The sequence below is a fragment of the Sinocyclocheilus grahami genome, unplaced genomic scaffold, assembly GCF_001515645.1.
Source record: "Sinocyclocheilus grahami isolate Dianchi unplaced genomic scaffold, SAMN03320097.WGS_v1.1 scaffold890.1, whole genome shotgun sequence".
NCBI lineage: Eukaryota > Metazoa > Chordata > Actinopteri > Cypriniformes > Cyprinidae > Sinocyclocheilus > Sinocyclocheilus grahami.
The window spans coordinates 239,751-266,494 of record NW_015506069.1 but is presented as its reverse complement, the minus strand read 5'-3'; the positions used below and the strand labels follow the sequence as shown (position 1 = coordinate 266,494).

General features: G+C 36.9%; 1 protein-coding gene across 6 annotated transcripts; it reads left to right on the top strand.

The window, feature by feature from the left end:
• Positions 1-31: 31 nt before the first annotated feature.
• itgb1b.1 (integrin, beta 1b.1) lies at positions 32-25,727 on the top strand. 6 transcript variants are annotated; one of them, XM_016248773.1, is made up of 17 exons: positions 15,724-15,873; positions 16,008-16,059; positions 16,661-16,727; positions 17,021-17,106; positions 17,214-17,418; positions 19,152-19,322; positions 19,401-19,636; positions 20,070-20,225; positions 20,324-20,419; positions 20,556-20,645; positions 21,208-21,348; positions 22,164-22,366; positions 22,446-22,684; positions 22,818-23,040; positions 23,204-23,433; positions 24,852-25,018; positions 25,132-25,727. In XM_016248773.1, the coding sequence occupies exons 1-17, from the start codon at positions 15,740-15,742 to the stop codon at positions 25,195-25,197; spliced, it is 2,562 nt and encodes an 853-aa protein (XP_016104259.1). In that variant the 5' UTR covers positions 15,724-15,739; the 3' UTR covers positions 25,198-25,727. The 6 variants fall into 6 exon arrangements, with proteins under 6 accessions (XP_016104262.1, XP_016104263.1, XP_016104265.1 ...); XM_016248774.1 differs by having other exon boundaries at positions 15,730-15,873; positions 15,985-16,059; XM_016248776.1 differs by lacking the exons at positions 15,724-15,873; positions 16,008-16,059; positions 16,661-16,727; ... (12 more) ...; positions 24,852-25,018; positions 25,132-25,727 and adding exons at positions 32-174; positions 4,769-4,835; positions 4,988-5,073; ... (11 more) ...; positions 13,475-13,561; positions 14,348-14,521.
• Positions 25,728-26,744: the final 1,017 nt, after the last annotated feature.

The following is a 26,744-nucleotide window of genomic DNA, read 5'->3' as shown; positions in this document are numbered from 1 at the left end:
GTTGTCCCACCCAAACCTCACAATCCTTCAGTCTGTGTGTGTGTGTGTGTGTGTGTGTGTGAGAGAGAGACTGCTGCTGCTGTATCTGAACTACTGAACAAGACATCAGGAAAAGTTGAGCATATAGACATTTACTTCATAAACAGATTTCTTGAAAGAGCCTTAGGAGTTAAGGTAAGTAACTAAGACTTTTATTTATATATATATATATATATATAACATTACAGTGCCGTGAAAAGGTTACACATAACTCGGGTAAATATAAAATGCAGTTTTGAAATAATGATTTCATTTATTAAGGGAAAGAATCTGCCCAAACTAGTGTTAATTTTGTCAGCTATTTTTTTTATTTTAGTCTTAGTCCCGTGTTAAATGTCCTTGATAGTTATGATCATATTTAGTCAACCTTATCCTATTTAGTTTGTCAAATAAAACCTGACATTTTAACAAGATTATTATTATTTAACTGTACAGCAGTATTAATTTTGGCAGCCATTTTTAATTTAGTCTTAGTCTTACTCAAATTAATGAACATTTTAGTTATCATAGTCAACCTTGTCCTGTTTTTGTTTAGTCAAGTTTAAGTCAGTGAAATGTATGCGCATTTTAGTAAGGTTTGAGTCAAATCTTACATTTTCGGCATGCTGTATAATGGTTAAACTGATCAAAAATAATTTTTGCTCAAATTTATAATCGTAATGATTATTGTCATTTGAGAAATTTACGTTTGCATTTCAGGCATTGCACTTTCACCAGTATGCACAAATCAATAGAATGTGGACTCGTGGTCATTCTAGGATTTTCATTTTAGGGGGGCTCAGCCCCCAGTGTGGGTTTAATAATAATAACAGCCTAATAATTATATATATATATATATATATATATATAAATAAGATTTTAAAAATCTGATTAATAGGGGTCGTATACTAAACTTATTGCAGTATTCCACTCTATTTCATGGCATAACATATTAATGTTAAAGTACCGAATAAGCCAAATTCAAGTCTTCATGATCTCACACACACAACCTGTTTACTGTACAAACACAAAATTTTACTGTTTGCATTTCTAGTATAACTAGAACTAGCAGGGGTCGGCAACCCGCGGCTCTTTCACCCCTCTGCGGTGGAGCCCTGTAGCATGGGCATAGAATACACGGGAGACTGTTCCCCTGACTTTTAAAGGGGCCATATGATGCAATTTCTACTTTTCCTTTTCTTTAGTGTGTTATGTAGCTATTTATGCATGTATAAGATGTGCAGAGTTACAAAGCTCAAAGTCTCCCACAAAAGGATTTATTCTATCTAAAAGAGAAGGCTGATCCAGACCGGGCTAAAAATGCCTCATTCTAGCACGCCCCCACATCTCTATGTCACAATGTGGAAATATTTGCGTAATGCCGCACAAATGTTCATGTAAAGAAAGGAGGCGTGGTTTCAGGAACCGCAGTAGTGTTGATGCAGCCATGTCAGGGAGACACTTGCTGTGTGTTTCTGTGCGAAAGCTAAAGCACTTTATTTGGCCTTCCGAAATCAGATGCAATGAGGAATCATTGGTTAAGATTTATTTACAACAGAACAGCACAACCCAGATGTTCGAATTTGTGCAACGCATTTTATGGACGACAGTTTTGTGAACCTAGAAGAGTAGCCTACAAGACTGGCTGTGCAAAGGCTATTTTAAAAAAAATGGGTCAATTCCGACTTTATTTATGGACGACAGTTTTGTGAACCTAGAAGAGTAGCCTACAAGACTGGCTGTGCAAAGGCTATTTAAAAAAAAATGGGTCAATTCCGACTTTATTATGACAATCTGGTGCTTATTCTAAATCAGCTACTGTAAGTATGTTTTCTTAATAGTTTAAGTATTTGCTATTGACTGTTCAAATGTGGAGTTTTGCGGCGTGTAGAGTAGGGCTGTGACGGTCGCCCTGACGACCGTGTCACCGGTGGTTGTCTACTGCCACCGGCAGTAATATACGTGACGTCACGCACTCTATAACAAGTACAATACGAGGTTTTCTATACAAGTATAATAACAGTAATAGTTGCAAATAGTTTTATTTAGACTATAAGTCTATGGTAATTCACAAATTACCTCAAATGCCATACACAGCGTTTCCTTTAGATTGGCAGGTTTGAGCGCAGGAAAATACAGTTTATGCATTCAGCAAATTCATTTTGTGTTGGGCAATGGACCTTGTTGGGAAACCAAATACTACATCGCCGATCTTGAGCCATCTCCATTCATGCCACCCATCCGCGTTTGTACAAGTGTCTTCAAGTTCCCGTGATCGCAAACGCCTGGCTGGTCAGGTTTGGTGAGGTTTTCTCCAAACTGCCCAAATACAAACGAGACAGTGATAAATGAAAGATGTTAACAGGAAATGTGGCGGAACAGTTCTTATTTTGGAACATATTCTGTTACACCAAATACACAAAATAATGATCTTTAAAATAGCATCATATGACCCCTTTAATAAAACCTAAACTCTTACCCTAGTAGAGCTCTTCCCCGGGCAAGTGTGTTCACGTAGACGTTTTCAAGGGCCAGTGTGAATAAATCTAGATTAAAATTAAAAGAGACAAGATAGTCACATCCTTTTGGATACGTTTTATTCGTATCCAAATTGATGTGAACATTACGGAGCGCTCAACACTCTCCTGCAGTGTTTCATTCATACTCGAAGCTGGAAGACGCTCTCCTGCTGAAAGTCCAAAATGGACTCCTAGAAGTAGTAATAACTACTGATGTGCAGGAAATCCCTAATATAGACAAAGGCATCCAGCAATCACTGCAGCTAAGCTGAATAACAAGCATAAACCATAACTAATGAAACATGAAGACGATAAACGATTGTGACAACATATGTGTGTTTTTCAAGTCTTCTCCAGGTAATAAATAAAGTATATGAATGATACAGTGCTAACTGACATAGCATTTATTACAGTAGCTATCAAAAATATTATAGAATACAAATGAGTGGTTATTGTCCAGCACTGTATTTCATTTCTTAGCCAATTAAAAGACATAAAAGTTTTTTTGTCAATTAGACAAACATACATAAATAATAATAATTATTTATTATTATTATTATAACTTCTGAAATGATTGCTACACCCCTGCCCTGTAACATAACTGAATATAAAACTTTAGCTATATGCTGTGTTATCTTCATTTTAGGGATTAAATCGGTTTTGTGGCTCCACATGAAATTTATTCGGTGGGAAAGGGTCCAAAATGGCTCTTTTGATGTTGAAGGTTGCAGACCCCTGAACTAGGGCTATAGCCCCCCTAAAAATGGCCTAGCAACACCCATGCTCATGGTGTATTTTACCTCATCTAGTGTACTGATTTATTATAGGCTTTTTATTATATAATTTAATACCAAAGACTTATGCAATCTCTCTGTCTACATTATGAAAACTGCTAAAACAAATGAAAAATATAACAGTGAAATTCCAAATTGCAATTATTGTTACTTAAAACAACAGCGGTCGAGTAAGTGCATTTATACAGCAACCACAATCGCAAACAATATAGTCGAGATCTCATGACAGAAAACAGACCGGCTGAATGATGCTTTCATTTTGATAGCTAAACTCCAACATGTTTGTCGGTGTTTTCAGATCATCGGCGGCGGCGCTTCTGCAATAAGGAGCGAGCGCATGCAAATGGTTGCCAGATTGCTTAAAATATGTAAAACACCGGGAAGAAAATATATGCTTGTAATAGCGAAGCTCTGATTCGGGGATTTGAACTTTTGATATCTGGCAACCGCACTCATGAAAGCTCGCGTAGTAGAGGTGTGTAGAGCAGTCCGCAATAACATTGTCTCCTTTTTTGACGAAAATAAAGGTTTTTGTTCAAGTTTTCATTTTTCTGAATACATTTTAGTCTTATCTTATTTCGTCAACGAAATTGCATGTTGATATAGTCATAGTTAACGATTATTGACCTTGTCGTCTCGTCTTAGTCATGGGAAAAAAGCTTGTTTGAACATTTTTCGTCATAGTCTTCGTTAATGAAATTAACACTAGTCCAAACCTGCCTGTCCCTACGTGAAAAAGTAATTGCCCCCTAAATCTAATAACTGGTTGTGCCACTCTTTGCAGCAACAACTGCAATCAAGCGTTTGCGATAACTGGCAATGAGTCTTTCACATCGCTGTGGAGGAATTTTGGTCCACTCTTCTTTGTAGAATTGTTTTAATTCAGCCACATTGGAGGGTTTTTGTTTCGAGCATGAAAAGACTGTTATAATAAATTATATGTGGAGTATTTTGAGATAAAACTTCACAGACACATTCTGGGGACACCATTACATATTGTTAAAAGGGGCATAATATGTCTCCTTTAACAGGAGGGGGCAATTCATTTTTCACGTAGGGCCAGGTAGGTTTGGATTGCCAACAAAGTGTATATAACAAAGTATTGAGATGAAATTTTGTTATTGACCAAATACTTGTTTTCCACCATAATTTGCAAATAAATTCTTTAAAAATCCTACAATGTGATTTTCTGGATTTTTTTTTCTCATTTTGTCTCTCATAGTTGAGGTATACCTATGATGAAAATTATAGGCCTCTCTCATCTTTTTAAGTGGGAGAACTTGCACAATTGGTGGCTGACTAAATACTTTTTTTTCCCCCACTGTATATATATATATGTACACACATAGCTTTTTCTTTCTCAATATCTTATTTGTTATCTAAGTCAACGATAACTCTATCATTCTTCCATTCATGCCCTTGTTCTTTTACATTTAGATGGATATGAAGGTGCTATTTATATCAGCTCTACTAGGATTTGTCTCACATGTTAGATCAAAAACAGGTAATACAAGTCATGACTTAAAGAAAAAAAACTTAATAAAATATATAAATATATATATATATAATATACTGCATAAGAGAGTTAGTCACTGGGAAATGGCGATAGCCTATTGAATCTTACTGAAAGTTGTTGTGTATGTATTTTGGGTTCAGACAGCAATATATGTATTTCTGCAAATGCCAAAACATGTGGAGAGTGTATTCAGATCGGGCCACAGTGTGCGTGGTGCAAAGATCCTGTAAGTTATTTTGTCTACAAAGCTTGATCATCTTCTCTTGACTCTGGAAGATGATCTGAGTCTTACCAGAATGTGTACTTAGCAAGTCTCTGTTTGCATCTTGACAGGGTTTCAAACCTTCACGCTGTGATGACAGAGATTCTCTGGAAAGGGCTGGTTGCACTCCACTCGGCATAGAAAACCCTCGAGGAATGGTCACCATCGACAAGAACAAACCCGTCACAAACCGTAAAACTGATGGAGGACAGAATCTGAGGCCTGATGAGATCACCCAGATTCAGCCACAGAAACTCACCCTGAACCTCCGATCAGGTACTGGACCCCAACATCACTAGATGTGTTTGTGAGATAAAGAATAAGGACAAATGTTTTTTCATGAAAAAAAATTTCATCATTTACTCACCCTCATGCTGTTCCAAACATGTATGACTTTGTTTCTTTCATGGACCACAAAAGGAGAATTTCTGAAGAATATTTGAATATTTGTATTTTCCAATACAATGAAAATGAATGAAAACTGAGAGGACGCTTGTGAATTAGAAAATGAACAAAAAAACTAAATGTAGCCTACTATGAATGTGGTCCAACCCATATGCAAGTCTGTGTATTCACTCAAAATTGACATCCACCATCCACTCTCCTTGACAAGCCGTGATGTCTGATTAATTAAACAAATTGTTCTTTTGAGTTGAATCTTTTACCGAGCCGGTCTGGATGACTCATTCATGAATTCGATTGATTGGATTGATTCGGTTCTCAAGTTAAACTCGCTGATTCAATATTTGGGTCAAGATGATCGGTGACTCAACGAGTCAAATTTCCAGTTGTTTGTCAAACAGAACTATTGTATATCTTCAGAAGATTTGTAATGTAATGCACTAATTCACTTTCATCGTGTTGAAAAGAGTGACCAGGATATTTATTTATTTTGTAAAAATAAACTTTTGTGTTCTGCATAAGCAAAAAAAGTAATACGACATGAGGGTAAACTATGTTGTTTTTACTATTAAGTGAATTATTCTTGTAATTATAAATAATATCTGGTCACCTATAAACAGAGGCGGACAAAGTACTCAATTCCATTACTTGAGTGAACACTCTAAAAAATGCTGGGTTAAATATAACCCAGTGCTGGGTTATATTTAACCCAGCATTTTTTAGAGTGAAAGTACAGATAATGCTGGTCAACTATTACTCCATTACAAGTAAAAGTTGTAAAGACAGATTTTTACTTAAGTAAAGGTATAGAAGTACTTGCTTTTAAAAGTACTTAAGTACCAAAAGTAAATTTCCTTTTTTATGTCAATGCACTGTTTTATTGTTGTACGTAATACTTGCAATACTTTTGAAGCAACATAGAATACATTGATTGTAGTATCTTTGGAATAAAGAGCTTTTAGAATGTTAAAAAACTATGGGGGGAAAAAAACAAAAAACTAAATTATTTAACACCCCTACCCACCCCCACAAAAGCAGGATGGTAGTGATCTCACACAGCTCTGACAGTGTGTGTGCACACATCTGCATGTGTAGCCATTGATCCACATTTGAACAGAGTGGACAGTGAAATCCTGTAAATACAGAGTGATAAGGAAGAAAAAAATCAAACCTGCTTTAAAACCCAGCAACACAACTGTAGCTGTATAACGTTTACAACAGCAACACAAAAAAGCAAAACAGCAAGACTTATTTGACATCAAAACACACAGAACAGTCTGTGCAGTGCTGCTTCAAGTCCAACACCTATTTTGTTTTATTAGGAGACGCACAACAGTTCTTCTGTGGCTTTATAGGTAATATTTTCACGTACCCAATTTAGCAAAATCAGACAATATTGTGTCTAATATATACCACAATATTAACTTCTTATTATTGAATTGTTTTAAACAAATATCACATTTGCAATTGGTCAGTGTTCAAAAAATGCTGGGAAATCACTTCATGTAGCCCTACAAGAGTGATTACTGATAAACTGTCTGAAAACAAGAAAGTCATGTTTTAGAGAAGAAAAAAAAATCACCCACTGACTTTCAAAGCTGCTACATATAACGACTTTCTACTTCGAGGACCTTGATAGAAATGTAGTGGAGTGAAAATTACAATATTTGTCTTTCAAATGTAGTGAAGTTAAAGTTCAAGTTCAAGTTCAAGTCTGCTTTATTGTCAATTCTTCCACATGTACAGCACATACACACAGATAATTGAAATTGCGTTACTCTCAGACCCTTGGTGCATACAGATAACATAAATACAGATAACATAAATACAGAACAAGTCATAAGTTCCCAGAAAAAATAATACTCAAGTAAAGTACCAATACTCAAATAGTGTACTTAGTTACTGTCCGCCTCTTCCTATAAAATAAGTTTAGCATGTTTTATATTTCTTTTTGTCTCTCGATCGTCTTTGTCACCCTACAGGTGAATCACAGAAGTTTACTCTCAAGTTCAAGAGGGCAGAAGATGATCCCATCGATCTGTACTTCCTGATGGACCTCAGCGACTCCATGCAAAATAATCTTGAGAATGTCAAGAACCTGGGAACCGAACTTGCCAGGGCGATGCAGCACATCACAAAAGATCTGCGGATAGGTTAGGAGAACAAACATGCTCACATTCACACCTGCATACGCTTTTATTGTTAAATTATCTGCTAACTCTTGTTTGCAGGCTTTGGTTTATTCTTGGAGAAACCTTTCATTCCGGTGACGCCAACATATCTGAAGAACCCATGTTTTTCAAACAATTGCACAGCCCCCTTCAGCTACATAAATGTCCTGAACTTGACAGATGACACTGCATTGTTCACTCAAGAAGTCAGCAAGCAGAAAACCTCTGGAAACCTGGACTCTTCAGAGGCAGGATTTCAAGCAATCATGCAAGCTGCTGTCTGCACAGTGAGTAGAGCTGAACATTCCCTAAATGCCAGAGAACTATGGGCAGGGCCGGATTTACACATAGGCATGCACGTGCCTATGCTCGCTCGTCCAGGGGGGCCCATACACAATGAAGAGATATAGCTGTAATATTTTTGCTATACTATGGGCTATCTATAACAGTAAAAGAACCAAAGCCCCAAAAGACATTGAGCAAATAAATATAATGAATAATAGGTTAAAATATGAAAAACTATTTCCATGTTTTCCACCTTTTTTATGTACGTAAATCACGTTTTCTTTCTCCTGTTCTCTCGCACCCACGCACACGTGGAGACGCAAACAAAAACTAGTTGTCAGCGATGTTTTTAAATTTATCGATAAAATAGTTTCGCCGCTCAAAAGCTACTTGACATTCCATAGTTGCGAGGTTCTTGAAGCAGTTCAACTTCAAGATTTGCCATTAGTAGACGCAGCTGCTGAACACTGTTGAGAGACACAGACGCAGGTATTTACACACGCTTAATCTCTCTCTCTCTCTAATAACTGCACCAGACTGCATTAATAACTGCATTAGCCTGCATATGAATGGCTCAAGCCTCTGTTTTTAGCTCTAAAATTATGTTTTGGAAATTGCAATGGAAGGTTTATGAGGTGCACAAGAAATTAGCTCAACACACACAAGATTTCAGGACAGAAACATGACAAATGTCTTGAAATAAATCATCCGAACAATGTCTTGAGGTGTGGTTGTGACTCCAGGCCGTTAAAATAATTAGAAAAATAATGCAGTCCTAAAGTTGTAATGTGGCCAATACGCCGGAGCCTATTAATGGAACGGTTCTCCGTTCTCAAACAAAGAACTAAATTCGATCTATATTGACTGAATGCAAGTCCTTATTTTGATAGAAAACACTATAATGGTTTCCACTGATTACGAAATACTTTTTGTTTGCTGGGGTGGTAATATATTAATAGAGAAGGGGGCCCCAAAAATTTGTTTTGCCTATGTCACGATAAGAGGAAAATCCGCCCCTGGCTATGGGCAAAGTCTCCAATACATGTTTGCACATGCAGTGTTGTACTTGCCCTGCGAATGGCTGCGCCCACAACTACATTCTTTTTGTTCCAATAAAATAGTTTTTCTAATGGAAAATACTCCACATTTTTTAATTCAGAAGCTGAACTCAGATTTTCTTAAAATGTATACTTACTTCATCATTATCTTCATATACTGGTTCTGACTGTCACCCGAGGGTTGTGATTTAATTTTAAAACACTAAGCGTGTAGTCAGTGTGTGATTGAACCTTTGTAAAATCAGAAACGCACTCAATATCTCATTGAGTCCTATATAGAGAGCAGCATGCAACAAGTTTGGACAAAATCTGACCATTTGAAGCTGCGCTCTATCTGCTGTGTTTTGATTGTATTTCAGGAAGTGATCGGCTGGAGGAATGTTACTCGCCTCCTTGTGTTCTCCACGGATGCTGGGTTCCATTTTGCTGGAGATGGAAAACTGGGTGGCATTGTTCGACCAAATGATGGGAAATGCCATCTGGAGAATAATATGTACACCATGAGCAACTACTTTGTAAGTATGTGTTTTATAGATAGATAGATAGATAGATATTCAGACAGTCAGAGAGACCACTGGAAATGTCAGAATGTGTCTTTGATTTCAGTTGTTTTTTACAGGACTACCCCACCATCTCTCAGCTGGTAGACACACTGAGTGACAACAACATTCAGACCATTTTTGCTGTGACACAGCAATTCAGAGATATTTATCAGGTGTGTGCAATATGTGTATTATATCTTCTCCATATTGCAACAACATCATGTTCATCATCTCATAATATAAGCATCAGCTTTAACTCAGATTGTAGTCTGTATTGACTCATAATGCATTTGTGTTAAGGTGACCAAACGTGCCACTTCCCGGGGACATGTTCTGCCCTGGATTTCTAAATTGCCTAAAATAACCAGGTTTTGGCCGTTTGTGCTGTGCAGATCGATCGTTTTATGACATCTAGTACCACAAGAGCGATAGAGAGCAGAGCAGATGGCTCCTTATGCTTACGAATCACTCTCGCTGTACTTTGATCGTTAATTTACAAATTTGTGTGTGTGTGTGTGTGTGTGTGCAATAGGAGCTGTCTGCTCTAATTCCTAAATCAGCAGTGGGGACGCTGTCTACCAACCCTTCCAGTGTCGTCCAGCTCATCATTGATGCATATAATGTGAGTTCAAGTTATTTATATAATGTCTGTATGTAAGTTCTAGTTCATTTTAGGGCAGGAATGCACAAACGTCTTCCTGGAGGGCCACTATGCTGCAGAGTTTAGCTCCAACCCTAATTAAACAAACCTGAACCAGCTTATCAAGGTTTCTAGTGAGTCTGAAGTCACATGAAAAACTCATACAGGTTTAAAATGACATGAGGGTGAGTAATTGATGACAGAATGTGAGTGAACTATCCCTTTAAAAGTAGTATTTGAATGAATATTTGCAAAGCACTAATGTACTCTCTGTGTTTAATTGTGTCAATCAGTCTTTGTCCTCAGAGGTCATTCTGGAGAACAGCAAGCTACCTTCTGGGGTGTCCATCTCCTACATCTCCCACTGCAAGAATGGAGTGAGCGAAAAAGGAGGAAATGGGAGAAAGTGCTCCAACATCTCCATTGGGGATGAGGTGAGAGAATGAGCGACTAACAGCATTGTTTAAATAAATAAATAAAGTTAAATTTACTGGTGTCTGTGATTGCCTGAAATGTACCGTAAATAAATAATGTGACAATATTTTGAATATTTGAACATATTTGTCCAAATTGAAAGTTCCCCTAACTTAAAGGTGCAGTAGGAGATCTTGGAAAATACTAACTTTAGCCTGATAGCACTGAGAGCGAACGTCCCACCCTCCCTGCAATCGCTGTCCAAAGCCACGCCCCCTGAATGCATTTACACTCACAGACCAAAATACCAGAGACAACATTACTACAATAGGCTACATCAGCGCTTCCTAATTCCAGCCCATGTTCCGAAGTGAAGTAAACCCCTGCTCAGGGAGTAGGGAGCAGTAAACACTGTGTAGGGATCATATCGATTGGAACACAGTTCATGACTTAGCTCAGTTCTAACGAGTTGGTTATCAGGTGTGTTAACAAAGCGAGACATGCAAAATATGTGCGCGAGGACTGGAATTGGGAACCGCTGGGCTACATAATGTGTCATTCACTGGCGAGAAAACTTTAAAAGTACTACAATACCAGGAAAGGACGATCTGGTTGTTGATGTTTGTCTGCCATTCTCGCTCTGTCTGCACAGCGTGCGTGAACGCACTGATGACTATACTGTCTGCGCGAACCGGGTGCGCAGAGGTATGCAGATACATATGTTGACAGAATATATAAATACAGATAAATACATTTAGACCACTTAACATAATGATTGCTATCGGGATGTTTAGAGACTTTCAACCAGCATAACAAAAAATGTTTCTGAAGACAATTACCTATTGCACCTTAAATATCTGAGTCTAGCTTAAAAAATATTGAACATATTGAATAAGTTACATTACCTCCCATTTTTTACATTCTGATTACTTAATACACTAAAATAATGTAATAAACATTAAATAAATAACATAAATTGATTGTAACACAAACCACCGTAATGTACACCACTGATAACAAAAATGACAATTTGTCGTTTTTACTTACAAAAAACATTTTTGTCAGTATTTTATAGTAAAGAGCTCCTGTCTTGTAATGTGCATGAGGCCTTAACATTCTAAAGAACATGTCACAAATAAAACTAACCCTACACACCCTACGGGCTATTTCAATTCCCATAAATGATATGCACCTGTTATTTAAAACAATGTGTTGTGCCTCATAGGTGAAGTTTGATATAGAAATCACGGCTAAGGGCTGTCCATCTAAAGGTAAATCAGAGACTATAAAGATCAAGCCGCTGGGCTTCACTGAGGAGGTGGAGATCGTCCTCAACTTCATCTGCAAATGTGAGTGTCATAAAGACGGAGTCCCAAACAGTCCGGAGTGTAGCGGCGGCCATGGCACTCTGGAGTGTGGAGTATGCAGGTTTGAGAGGCTGTTAATCTCATATGCAAATGCAGATAATATAATGATCTGATTTAATGTTTTCTCTCATATCAGGTGTAATGAAGGCCGGTTAGGCAGATTATGTGAGTGTAGCCAAGATGAGTTCCTGACAGACGATCTGGACGCAAACTGCCGCAAGGATAAAGGGGCAGACATCTGCAGCAACAATGGAGAATGTGTCTGTGGAACGTGCAAGTGTGTGAAAAGAGACAATCCAGAGGAGAGATACAGTGGGAAGTTCTGCGAGTGTGACAACTTCAACTGCGACCGCTCCAACAACAAGCTCTGCGGAGGTACAACCCATTTTGTACTAAATATTAAGCCTAAAAAAAGGCTTAATATATCTTAATTAAGTCGTACTGCTTAAATGTATCTGGATTTAAGAATGTTTAGATATTTGTACTGGAAAACAGGACAGAAATACTAATATTTTTGCAGTGCAAGTCTTGTTTTCTGAAAAATGTATCAAAATCAATTGAATTTGCTTAAGCAAGAAAAAAATCTGTCAGTGGGGTAAGAAAAATGATCGTTTCCCTTTGAATTAAGTTAGTTTTTCTTACCATATTTGATTGTTTTAAGCATAATTAAAATTTGATAAATTTGCCAGAAAAAAAGAGTTCATATTTTGAATAATTTTCATTTACAAGTAAATGTATCTTGATTTTAAAAAATTCTATATTTTTACTGGAAAACAAGAAAAAATATTATTATTTTATTTATTTATTTATTTATTTATTATTTTTTGGAAGTGAATTAGGACACATTACTGTGGCATTTTTTTCCCCACAGGTCATGGTCAATGTGAATGCCGAAAGTGTATCTGTGATGCTAACTACACAGGAAGTGCTTGCGACTGCTCTTTGGACCCCTCAACCTGTCTGGCCAGTAACAAGCAGATCTGTAACGGTCGGGGCATCTGCGAGTGCGGCGTGTGTAAATGTACCGACTCAAAGTTTCAGGGTTCAACCTGTGAAATCTGCCCAACCTGCCCTGGAGTTTGTACTCAACACAAGTGAGTTACTAACAGGACATTTGCTTGAACAACTGGCTCTGCTAGCAGCACTAAGTATATTCGCCTGGCTTTCCTCACAGGGATTGTGTCCAGTGCCGAGCATTTGGTATTGGTGACAAGAAAGACACATGTGAGAAAGAATGTAGCTACTTCAATCTTATAATAAAGAAGAAGAAGGAGGATCTTCCTCAGCCCAACGACCAGCCCTACATCAATCACTGCAAAGAGCGTGACGCTAACGACTGTTGGTTCTTCTTCACCTACACTACCAAGAACGACGGCACCGTTGAGGTCCATGTGGCAGAGGAGCTTGGTAAGTGGAAGATGAAATAAGTACCAGCAGGTCTTGAGTTATATTTTTTTAGTTAACTAGTTATATTGTTACTACACAGGAAGTGCTTGCGACTGCTCTTTGGACACCTCAACCTGTCTGGCCAGTAACAAACAGATCTGTAACGGTCGGGGCACCTGCGAGTGCGGTGTGTGTGTAGATGTACCGACCCAAATTTTTATGCTCCGACCTGTGAAATCTGCCCAACCTGCCCTGGAGTTTGACTTTCAATGACTTTCTTTATTTGAATCCAGGCGAGCTATTGGCAGAATTCTTGCTAAATATAGTCACGATTATAAGCGGTGATTATCAGCATCCAAGCATCAATGGCTACGACTTAGGTTATCTGACACCCAGACAGTTTAAATCCAGAAAAAGGAAAAATATAGCCACAAGTGACAACCATTGGGATTTAAGCACCATGGCGCACTGTATGATTAGCAATCCAACTGAAATGTCTAATGACGTGGTTTTTACAGCAAAGTCCCATTCTGAATCTTTACTGAGACTGATAGGGTTTAATGAAACAGGTTACAGCAACACCCTGGTGTCAAAGGAGACAACTCATGTCAACTGTCAACAAACCCTCTGCAATTTTTTTCTGTCAAAAGATGTCCTGTATGTGCGTAGGCTGCCATAGGTCAACAAGAAGATGATGATTGCTGTGCTATGCTTGCATGTTGTTTTAGCCTAGTATTTAGGATATTGATCATATATTTCCACATATTATATTATTGTAAAACTGTGTTTACTATACAGAGCAAACTGTCATATTGTCATGACCAAAACAACATGTTAGAAAACATAAATAAATAGAATAATTCTAGGGCTTGAGAGGTGTTTTAGGTTACATGAGAATGTGTTATTCATACCACAATACTAAATAATTGTCTTTTTTAATTATTATTATTTTTATGCCTTTTTATTCATATAGAACAGAAGAGAGACAACAGGAAATTACTGGGAGGAGAGAGGGGAGTGGGATTGGCAAAGGACCTCGAGACGGGAATCGAACTCGGGTCGCCATGAGCGCAGTTGCGCTATTTGTCGACCCACTAAACACGGGGTTATTGGCGCCGACAATAATTGTGTCTTTATAGAAATTTTATAGATGTATTTCCTTAAGAGAAGCTAATAAAATAGTTGTTTAATTTTAAATGGACAGAAATATATTTGTCTTGCACCTTGATTTAAGTGTCAATTTTTCGAAATTGAGATGTATACATCCTCTGATAGCTGAATAAATAAGCTTTCCATTGATGTATGGTTTGTTAGGATATGGCAATATTTGGCTGAGATACAACTATTTGAAAATCTGAAATCTGAGGGTGCAAAAAAATCATAATATTGAGAAAATCGTATTTAAAGTTGTCCAAATGAAGTTCTTAGCAATGCATATTACTAATCAAAAATTAAGTTTTGATATATTTACGGTACAAAATTTCTCAATATCTTAATGGAACATTAACTTAATATACTAATGATTTTTGGCATAAAAGAAAAATTGATCATTTTGACCCATACAATGTATTTTTGGCTATTGCTACAAATATACCCCAGCGACTTAAGACTGGTTTTGTGGTCCAGGGTCACAAATCTGTTTTTAGCTTTATTGGGATATAAAGGTTAGAACATTTAATGATCTATGAGCGATTTCTTTGTAACTAATTACATAAAATTATATTACCAGTGCACCATAATTTTACAAATAAAATGATTTATTTGAGCATTTATTTATCAAGATATCGTATCCTGCAGGTTCTTCTAGTGGACAATATTAACATTACATCCATCACCTTTCAGTTGAAATGGCTGAAATCCCTTTATGGTGCCCAACAGAATCCAGCTGCCTCTCCTGTCCTTTGAATATGATACAAGAGCACAAATATTTCATTCATTAAATCTTCTATGGGTGATTTCTGGATAGATAATATTATTTTTATTACTGATGCTTAAATCTTATTTCCTCCTCTACCCATGTTAAACCTAATATAATGGCAATTATTTCTTTAGAATATATTGATATTTTAGATGTTTGTCTTTTTGACATTTCTACACATAATTCTGGAATATACACCTTATGCAGCTGAATCTTTTGATCCATCTGTATATATGTGTACTTTCAGTTTTGTGCAAATTTTCCCCGAATATGCTTCTTTGCATTTTATTATTAGATTATTACATTTTATTTAGTTCATTGTTGTCATGCATTATGATATATATATATTATTCCAAAACCACTAAATATTTTCACTTTTTATGTTCATTTTGTCATGCATTGATAAATATTTTATATTAAATTATTATTATTATTGAAAATATTTTTATGTCTGGTGAGAGTCAAATCTTTTTCTTATTATTTTTTTCTAATGTGAGTCTGATCTGGGGGAGGAGCCTCACTCTGACATGTCCCGCCCAAACTTTACAATCCTTCAGTCTGTGTTTCCTGTGTGTGGTGAGGTATGAGACTGCTGCTGCTGCTGTATTATTCTGAACTACTGAACAAGACCTGCTCTCACCTCAAACACACTCGGTACAACTGCTGTTATTTTGTTTTGTGTGCCGTTTCAGAAACATTCCTCATATGCCTACAGGACTGTTAAGGTGTACTGTAACCTGGAGTGTAACTCAAGACATCAGGAAAAGGTGAGCATATAAACATTTACTTCATAAACACAATTCTAGGAAGAGCTTTAGGAGCATGTGTTAAGGTGAGTAACTAAGCTTTTTTTTCAACTTTTCTTTATTTTCACTTATTTTAAAATGGCCATGAAATCTCATAACACTTCAATAGTCATAGATTCTGCAAGTAAATATTGTGTTTGTTTATATATATATATATATATATATATATATATTAACATGCAGATAGTAAGATAATAACAGAATAGTAAGAGCCTGTTTCTTGGTATTGCTGTTTCTTTCTCAATATCTTATTTGTTATCAAAGTCAATGATTAACTGTCTCTTTCATTGTTCTGAGTCAGAGACACTCCTGTGTGCTCTTCCTTTTTTTTTAACAGCAACCTACTTTTTGGTGCAAAAAATATTATACTTCTTATCAAACAAAAAGAGTCAAGATTATTAATGCACATTTTAAAAAAATGTTTTGAACTATCTTTCACAGTACAGTTTATGTGAGTGTCAGACAAGGACTTTGTGTGCCTGCACATAAGTGATTGCTCTCTCTCTCTCTCTCTCCCTAATGTGTTTCTGTGTAATTTCAATTTGTGTTCTTTTGCATTTAGATGGATATGAAGGTGCTATTAATATCAGCTCTACTAGGATTTGTCTCTCATGTCAGATCAAAAACAGGTAATACAAGTCATTTATCGCCAGCAACACACTACTTTCTAGTGTCTTAGGGGCATTCTTTTAATGTTTAGGTTTATGAGTTTATTGTATGAATAAGTGCACTGTTTTGGCATAAATATACAAAGAAATAACTTTAAAAATACCTTAAGTTATTCTGCAAAAGATCTACTTGTTGGCTTTTCTTTTCATAATGCTTTAGTCACTGGGAAATGATGACGATTTGAATCTGACTTAACATTGTACAATGTTAGATCTTGTCTTCTAAAGTTGTTGTGTATGTGTTTTGCGTTCAGATAGCAATATGTGTATTTCTGCAAATGCCAAAACATGTGGAGCGTGTATTCAGATCGGGCCACAGTGTGCGTGGTGCAAAGATCCTGTAAGTTATTTTGTCTACAAAGCTTGATCATCTTCTCTTGACTCTGGAAGATGATCTGAGTCTTACCAGAATGTGTACTTAGCAAGTCTCTGCTTGCATCTTAACAGGGTTTCAAACCTTCACGCTGTGATGACAGAGATTCTCTGGAAAAGGCTGGTTGCACTCCACTCGGCATAGAAAACCCTCGAGGAACGGTCACCATCGACAAGAACAAACCCGTCACAAACCGTAAAACTGATGGAGGACAGAATCTGAGGCCTAATGAGATCACCCAGATTCAGCCACAGAAATTCACCCTGAACCTCCGATCAGGTACTGGACCCTATCTGTGAACAACAAAAACATCACTGGATGTGTCTGAATGTGTTGTGAGATATAAATCAAGTTAATCTAAAATGTAATTTCTTCATTTACTCACCCATGTTTTTCCAAACCTGTATGTATTATTTCCTTCATGGACCACAGAAGGATTTTCGAAGAACATATTTGCCACACTTTTCAATATAATGAAAGTGAATGAGGACTGAGGATGCTTGTGAAGGGGAAAAAAATGAACAAAAAAAGTAATTACCATAAAAGTACTATAAATGTGGGCATTAAAGACTTATGTCATATGGTTGCACTCCACTCGGCATAGAAAACCCTCGAGGAACGGTCACCATCGACAAGAACAAACCCGTCACAAACCGTAAAACTGATGGAGGACAGAATCTGAGGCCTAATGAGATCACCCAGATTCAGCCACAGAAATTCACCCTAGACCTCCGATCAGGTACTGGACCCTATCTGTGAACAACAAAAACATCACTGGATGTGTCTGAATGTGTTGTGAGATATAAATCAAGTTAATCTAAAATGTAATTTCTTCATTTACTCACCCATATGTTTTTCCAAACCTGTATGTATTATTTCCTTCATGGACCACAGAAGGATTTTCGAAGAACATATTTGCCACACTTTTCAATATAATGAAAGTGAATGAGGACTGATGCTTGTGAAGGGGAAAAAAATGAACAAAAAAAGTAAAAGTAATTACCATAAAAGTACTATAAATGTGGGCATTAAAGACTTATGTCATATTCCAAATCTTCTAAATCTATACATTAGATTTGTAAAAGAAATCGGCCGATATTTATTCACTGAAAACCTTGACATGCTCTCTCATTGCCATTCACAGGAAAATCAACAAGAGTCTGACTAATAAACAAATAATTTTTTGAGTTGATCCTTTTCAATGAATTAGCTGATGTAGTTCACCGAGCTGGTCTGAAAGTCTCGTTCACGAATGGATTCGTTTCTCGAGTTCACCCACTGACTGACCGGGAAGATTATCGGTGACTGAACGACTCAAATTTCTGTTTGTCAAACAAAGCTATTGTACGACTAAAGATTTGTAATGTATTGCATAAGTTGAATAGATACAGTATCTCACAGAAGTGAGTACACCCCTCACATTTTTGTAAATATTTATATCTTTTCATGTGACAACACTGAAGAAATGAGACTTTGCTACAATGTAAAGTAGTGAGAGTCCAATTTGGACATTTTCACTTAGGGGTGTACTCACTTTTGTGGCCAGCGGTTTAGACATTAATGGCTGTGTGTTGAGTTATTTTGAGGGGACAGCAAATTTACACTGTTATACAAGCTATACACTCACACTTACATTGTAGCAAAATGTCATTTCAGTGTTGTCACATGAAAAGATATAATAAAATATTTACAAAAATGTGAGGGGTGTACTTACATCTGTGAGATACTGTATGTTGCTTTTTTTGTTTTGATTTTGGAGCTTGACAGCCCCTTGACATTCCTCATTCTCTTTCTTTATGTAACCAGAATAAAAATGTAAAAAAAAACTTTTGTGTTCTGCATAAGCAAGAAAAAAGTAATAACGGTCTGCAATGACATGTGGGTGAGTACATTTTTTACTATTAAGTTAACTATTCCTTTATTAGTTAACATAGTGATAGAAGTCTGATCACCTAGAAAATAAGTTTAGCATACTGGTCATAGCATTCATGGCATATTTTTTCACCCTACAGATGAATCACAGAAGTTTACTCTCAAGTTCAAGAGGGCAGAGGATTATCCCATCGATCTGTACTTCCTGATGGACCTCAGCGACTCCATGCGAAGTAATCTTGAAAATGTCAAGAACCTGGGAACCAAACTTGCCAGCGCAATGCAGCACATCACAAAAGACTTGCGGATAGGTTAGGAGAACAAACATGCTCACATTCACACCTGCATACGCTTTTATTGTTAAATTATCTGCTAACTCTTGTTTGCAGGTTTTGGTTCATTCTTGGAGAAACTGGTTATGCCTTACATTCTGATGACACCGAAGTATCTAAAGAACCCATGTTTTCCAAATGACTGCTCCGCGCCCTTCAGCTACAAAAATGTCCTGAACTTGACCGACAATGGTGCATTGTTCACCCAAGAGGTCAGCCAGCAGAAAACCTCTGGAAACCTGGACTCTCCTGAGGCAGGATTTGATGCAATCATGCAAGCTGCTGTCTGCACAGTGAGTAGAGCTGAACATTCCATAAATGCCAGAGAACTATGGGCAAAGTCTCCAATACATGTTTACACATGCAGTGTTGTACTTACCCTGCGAATGGCTGCACCCACAGCTACTTTCTTTTTGCTCCAATAAAATAGTTTTTCTAATGAAAAATGCTCCAAATTTAGAAATTCAGAAGCTTAACTCAGATTTTCTTATAATGTATACATACTTCATCATTATCTTCATATACTGGTTCTGACTGTCACCCGAGGGTTGTGATTTAATTTTAAAACACTAAGCGTGTAGTCAGTGTGTGATTGAGCCTTTGTAAAATCAGAAACGCACTCAATATCTCATTGAGTCCTATATAGGGAGCAGCATGCAACAAGTTTGGACAAAATCTGACCATTTGAAGCTGCGCTCTATCTGCTGTGTTTTGATTGTATTTCAGGAAGTGATCGGCTGGAGGAATGTTACTCGCCTCCTTGTGTTCTCCACGGATGCTGGATTCCATTTTGCTGGAGATGGAAAACTGGGTGGCATTGTTCGACCAAATGATGGGAAATGCCATCTGGAGAATAATATGTACACCATGAGCAACTACTTTGTAAGTATGTGTTTTATAGATAGATAGATAGATAGATAGATAGATAAAGACCACTGGAAATGTCAGAATGTGTCTTTGATTTCAGTTGTTTTTTACAGGACTACCCCACCATCTCTCAGCTGGTAGACACACTGAGTGACAACAACATTCAGACCATTTTTGCTGTGACACAGCAATTCAGAGATCTTTATCAGGTGTGTGCAATATATTTATTATATCTTCTCCAAATTGTAACAACATCATGCTCATCATCATAATATAAACATCAGCTTTAACTACGATTGTAGTCTGTATTGACTCATAATGTGTGTGTGTGTGTGTGTGCAATAGGAGCTGTCTGCTCTAATCCCTAAATCAGCAGTGGGGACACTGTCTACCAACTCCTCCAATGTCATCCAGCTCATCATTGATGCATATAACGTGAGTTTAAGTTATTTATATAATGTCTCTGTCAGTAATGGTTGGCTGTGGTCAGCTCTAGTTCTTTTTAGGGTTGAAAGGAAGTGAAGCTAAAACCACTTTTACTCTTTTCTTGCTTGCAAAGGATTCTACTTTACAGCAGTTCCCACGCATAATTGTTGTTTATAATCTTAAATATGTACTCAGTCATTTGAATGATCAGAAAATGGTAAGAAGCTTATTGCTCAGTCGGATCAACAGTTCTGCGACCAGTAAATTTAGAAGTTTAAAGGCACAGTGCACCAAAAAATTTAAAATCTGTCATCATTTATTCACCCTCATGTCGTTGTAAACTTTTTTGTGTTTCTTTCTTCTGTGAAGCACAAAAGAAGATATTTTGACATATTGAATTTTAAAATATCTTCTTTTGTATCCCACAGAATTAAAAACAAGTCATACAGGTTTAAAATGTTATTAAGGTAAGTAAATGATGACAGAATTTGAGTGAACTATGCCTTTAAAAGTAGTATTTGAATGACTGTTTGCCAAGCACTAATATACTCTGTTTAATTGTGTCAATCAGTCTTTGTCCTCTGAGGCCATTCTGGAGAACAGCAAGCTACCTGCTGGTGTATCCATCTCCTACATCTCCCACTGCAAGAATGGAGTGAGCGAAAAAGGAGAAAATGGGCGAAAGTGCTCCAACATCTCCATTGGGGATGAGGTGAGAGAGTGACCTTCTGAACATCTGCACTTGTCCGTGCATGTAGAGTGACTCCTTTTTGATAGCTGTAGCTGAAGCTTAGTGCACAAGTTGGTATATGGTATCAAATATGGTATATGCAAAATTCCAGCTCATGCCCATTGACCAATGATATTCTAGTGTGCATACATCTAAGACACATACCAGACTGTAGCAGCACTGAGCAACACCCAATGAAATTGCGAAAGGAAAGACTGGAAGAGGAGGGCGAGGTGTTGGAAACAAAAAAATATATATGTAATTAAAACTAGTTCCAACTAGTTATTTTTATTTTCAGTTCTGTGCAAATCAGCGCAAGGCAATCTCCATGTTGCACTTCTTCAGTGCAGATAAACTGATGGAGTATATGCAAGTTTTATATGAAGTACTGCATCCTAAAATAGCACATTGTAGAAAAAAAGGTTCTCCATAAAAATAAGGTGAGAATGTTTCAAAAATTATCAGATGGCATGTTTGTGTCTGTACATTTTATAACATAAAATTGTATGAAATCTAAGAGTTCTGGTAACTCATTAGGGTTTGCAGTGCATGTGACATCAAAATAATGAAATAAGATAAATTATAACACAAAACAAACTAATGCACAAAGATATAAAATCTAGTCATGTGTTGATGTACAATCAAGTTTTATTGTAGTGTTTTAAAGCTTTGTAAAAATTCCTAATGTTTTTTACAGTAGATGACTCTTTAGTGAATCTCTAAATATGTACAAAGAGCTTCTTATTTGTAGTGTACACAAGGCCTTAGCATTCAAAACAATGTGTTGTACCTCATAGGTGATGTTTGATATAGAAATCACAGCTAAGGGCTGTCCGTCTAAAGGTAAATCAGAGACTATAAGGATCAACCCGCTGGGCTTCAGCGAGAAGGTGGAGATCGTCCTCAACTTCATCTGCGAATGTGAGTGTCATAAAGATGGAATCCCAAACAGTCCGGAGTGTAGCGGCGGCCATGGCACTCTGGAGTGTGGAGTATGCAGGTTTGAGAGGCTGTTAATCTCATATGCAAATGCAGATAATATGACAATTATCCTGATTCAACGTTATCTCTTATATCAGATGTAATGACGGCCGGTTAGGCAGATTATGTGAGTGCAGCCAAGATGAGTTCCTAACAGACGATCTGGACGCAAACTGCCGCAAGGATAACGAGACAGACATCTGCAGCAACAATGGAGAATGTGTCTGTGGAACGTGTGAGTGCAAGAAAAGAGAAAATCCAGAGGAGATATACAGCGGACAGTTCTGCGAGTGTGACAACTTCAGCTGTGACCGCTCCAACAACAAGCTCTGCGGAGGTACAGCCCATTGAGAATTTGCACTTCTGTCTTTTGCTGTATTTTATTGTTGTGAATGAATTCTGCCATTTAGATATTTGTTCTGGAAAACAAGACAAAAATACTTGTTACTGAGGCATCCTTTTCCCCACAGGTCATGGTCGATGCGAGTGCAAAAAGTGTATCTGTGATGCTAACTACAAAGGAAGTGCTTGCGACTGCTCTTTGGACACCTCAACCTGTCTGGCCAGTAACAAGCTGATCTGTAACGGTCGAGGCACCTGCGAGTGCGGTATGTGTAAATGTACCGACAAAAAATTTGAAGGTCCAACCTGTGAAATCTGCCCAACCTGCTCCAGAATTTGCAATCAACACAAGTGAGTTATTGGCTGAATACTAATGAGGTTAGACTAACAAAGCTAACTCAGTAGGTTGAACTACTGGCTTGTATCTGAATAAACAGTGCAATTGGTGCAATCATGAAATTATTTAATCTCAGCTAGCAGTACTAAATACATTCCTCTGTGTTTTGCCTCAAAGGGACTGTGTTGAGTGCCAACAATTTGGCATTGGTAGCAAGAAACATACATGTGAGAAAGACTGCAGATCCTTCAATATTACAGCAGTGACGACTAAGGAGGAACTTCCTCAGCCGAATGACCAGCCCATCAATCAATGCAAAGAGCGCGACGTTGACGACTGCTGGTTCTTCTTCACCTACACTACCAAAAACGATGACAACATTGATGTCTTTGTGGCTGAAAAAAAGGGTAAAAATTATAGAAAAACTTACCACGTACCAGTATGACGTTTTTTTTTTGCAAATATCAAATACAATAATGAGCAGTGTTGGGGAAAGTTACTTTTAAAAGTAATGCATTACAATATTGCATTACTTCATAAAAAAAGTAACTAATTACGTTACTTAGTTACTTTTTATGGAAAGTAATGCGTTACGTTACTTTTGCGCTACTTTTGTTTTTAAAATAAAAAAGTTATATTTTTGGCAAATATAAAAGCCTTTTCACACCAAAAGTGAAATGAATAAGCCTCAGGCTGAAGGGAAAGTAAATTTACGTCCGTACAGTAGAATGCAGAAGAAGAAATTTCAACACACTTCAGCAATAAAAAAAGACACACAAATGTTCGTCTAGAGTAATTTTTGCTTATTCGTATGGTTAAACTGGATCATCGAAGGTCAGAAGCAAAGACATTGGTTAATAGAATGGGAATAAATACATAAAGGATATTTGTGTTGTTTAACATTTAATTATTTCCGGTTTGCGTCATATTCTGAGTTGCATTCTTTTTATTCATTTTGAGGAATACTGAATCTGTTTTTTTTGTGAGTGAGATGAATTAATGCATATTCATATTTATTTTAGAACTACAGTAACATCTGATTTCTCTCAACATGGGGACAGGAGAGCTGACAATCAATAAATTGAAACTTGCATTACTTATTTGAAAAAGTAACTCCGATATTGTCTTGTAAATTAAAAAGTAATGCGTTACTTTACTAGTTACTTGAAAAAAGTAATCTGATTACGTAACTCGCGTTACTTGTAATGCGTTACCCCTAACACTGATAATGAGTGTCTACTTAAGCACTGGACACTGAAATTTTCAAGTAAACCTGATTGATTTTACTATTTGGTGTGAACGGGCCTTAAAACCAAGTCCCAACCTACATTTTTTCTTATTCGAGAAGCAGTTTCACTTGGATGCATCTGATTTCTCTCAACATGGGGACAGGAGAGCTGACAATCAATAAATTGAAACTTGCATTACTTATTTGAAAAAGTAACTCCGATATTGTCTTGTAAATTAAAAAGTAATGCGTTACTTTACTAGTTACTTGAAAAAAGTAATCTGATTACGTAACTCGCGTTACTTGTAATGCGTTACCCCCAACACTGATAATGAGTGTCTACTTAAGCACTGGACACTGAAATTTTCAAGTAAACCTGATTGATTTTACTATTTGGTGTGAACGGGCCTTAAAACCAAGTCCCAACCTACATTTTTTCTTATTCGAGAAGCAGTTTCACTTGGATATGCATAAAAATAGTAAAGAAAAGACGATTGCAACTTCTGTTTCATGTCATCTTTCTTAATTTATAGTTATTGATAACTAGTTTACAAGTTTTACATTGTTTCCCATAATGCTTTGTGCCTGTATCCACAGAGTGTCCCTCTGGCCCTGATATCATCCCCATTGTAGCTGGTGTGGTCGCAGGAATCGTTTTGATTGGTTTAGCACTTCTGCTCATCTGGAAGCTGCTCATGATTATTCATGACCGCAGAGAGTTCGCCAAGTTCGAGAAAGAGAAGATGAATGCCAGATGGGACACAGTATGCATCTCCTTATTAATATTTCTATTTTAATATTGCAAATAAATTCATTTTAAGGGCTGTACATGCTATGGAAAACATATTGGGCTAATAATACCTGCTGTTCTGTTTAGGGTGACAACCCCATCTACAAGAGTGCTGTGACAACTGTGATGAACCCCAAATATGAGGGAAATTGATGGATTTTCAGGATGGCTTGCAGCAGTGGTTCTCAACTGGTCTTTGCTTCATCGCCCAGATTTTACATTGGTGACCTAATACAGTATCATAAACTGTATTTAATGTAATCTGGGACATATTATGACTTTGGACAAAAACACCTACTCTGATGCCAACAACAATTTTATCATCCCTTTCAAATTTTGATAAACTATTTATTTTGCGGTTTTAGTGTTTGCCTTCTGTCCATTACCCAGTCAAATGCATTTTTGGGTCCCAAACTACCGGTTGAGAACTGATTTGTAAGATAGTTTCCCATTGCTTAATTATATTTCTTTTCTATTTTGTAATGTTTTTATGTAAATATTAAACTCCTCATTTCCTGCGAGATTATGGTTTTCCAGAGCACAAGAAGTAACAACAAGATTCACCAATGATTATTATTTTCGAATACTTTCTATAAAGCCAATAAAACATGTAGTTATTCTTGAGACATGGGACAAAATGGGTCCAGCAAGGGTAACTGCTATTAGCTTTAAAAATAAAAATATATTCAATTTGAAATGTCATGAGGGATTAATAATAGAATGTATTTAATACAATTATCACCTTCAATTTAATTTTCTCATTATTATACCAAATCGATGTTTCTTAATGTCCTCTCACTACATCTAAAACTGTGTGTCCACCGAGAAGGGTTCAATCATTCATATGCAATAAAATGGATAAAAATGTTTTTTTAATGTTAAAAAAGAGCTTGTTTTATCAAAAGCAACACTTAATAATATCTCCTATCAAAGCAAGGTTGTTTTTTAATGACACATGCATGTGTCATAAGATTTTAAAGTTGCGTCCCCACTTTTTGTCAACACCGTCAGACATTCAATAAAATGTAATAAAATCAGGGAATATCAGGGGCAGCTGTCACTCTAAAGGACCCCCTTGTCACAGTTCACCTCTGCAGAGTACATCAGTGTCAGACAGGCTCTGCTAAGTTTTAGTTTTAGAATATTTTAAACCCTAATGTTAATATTTCCTTTGTCACAGCCATGATATGTCAACACCAATTTCTGAGGAAATTATTTGAAATATTTAGATAATTTTATTCTCCTGAAGCGGGATCCATTAGCATCTAGCATCAACCGAATACTTCATTGGACATGTGAAAGTGTAATCTGTCTGCTAACACGAGAATGTGTTTTGAAATGTTAAAAACATCTTGAATGCTGTTAAAGATAAAGTTGAAAATATATTACAGTCCAAGGTAAAGCACATTTTGTTAAAAAAGAGAAAAGTTGGGAGGTTGTGTCAAAGCATAGCTCAGTAGCTTAGTACATATAAGATACATAAATGTAGTTTCATTTGTCTGAGGTTTTATTTTTTCAATTTTGCACCCTGTTTAGTCCTACTTCTCACGAATGATTAAATACATTCTTGACAGTCTGGTTGTGTGGGTGACATTTTTTTCTGCATAGCCAGTGGCTGTTTGTATTTGGGGGAGGGGCATTCTCATTCTAGAGAGCATTTGATTGGACAGAAGTCTGTGTAGTGCAAGATGAGTCATCAA

Excerpts from the sequence above, each read along its gene's own strand:
- itgb1b.1 (XM_016248773.1), top strand. The coding sequence starts at position 15,740 with ATGTCTGGTGAGAGTCAAATCTTTTTCTTATTATTTTTTTCTAATGTG. Across the intron at positions 19,323-19,400 it reads CACAAAAGACTTGCGGATAG|GTTTTGGTTCATTCTTGGAG; the intron begins GTTAGGAGAACA and ends TCTTGTTTGCAG. Across the intron at positions 25,019-25,131 it reads TGAATGCCAGATGGGACACA|GGTGACAACCCCATCTACAA; the intron begins GTATGCATCTCC and ends TGTTCTGTTTAG.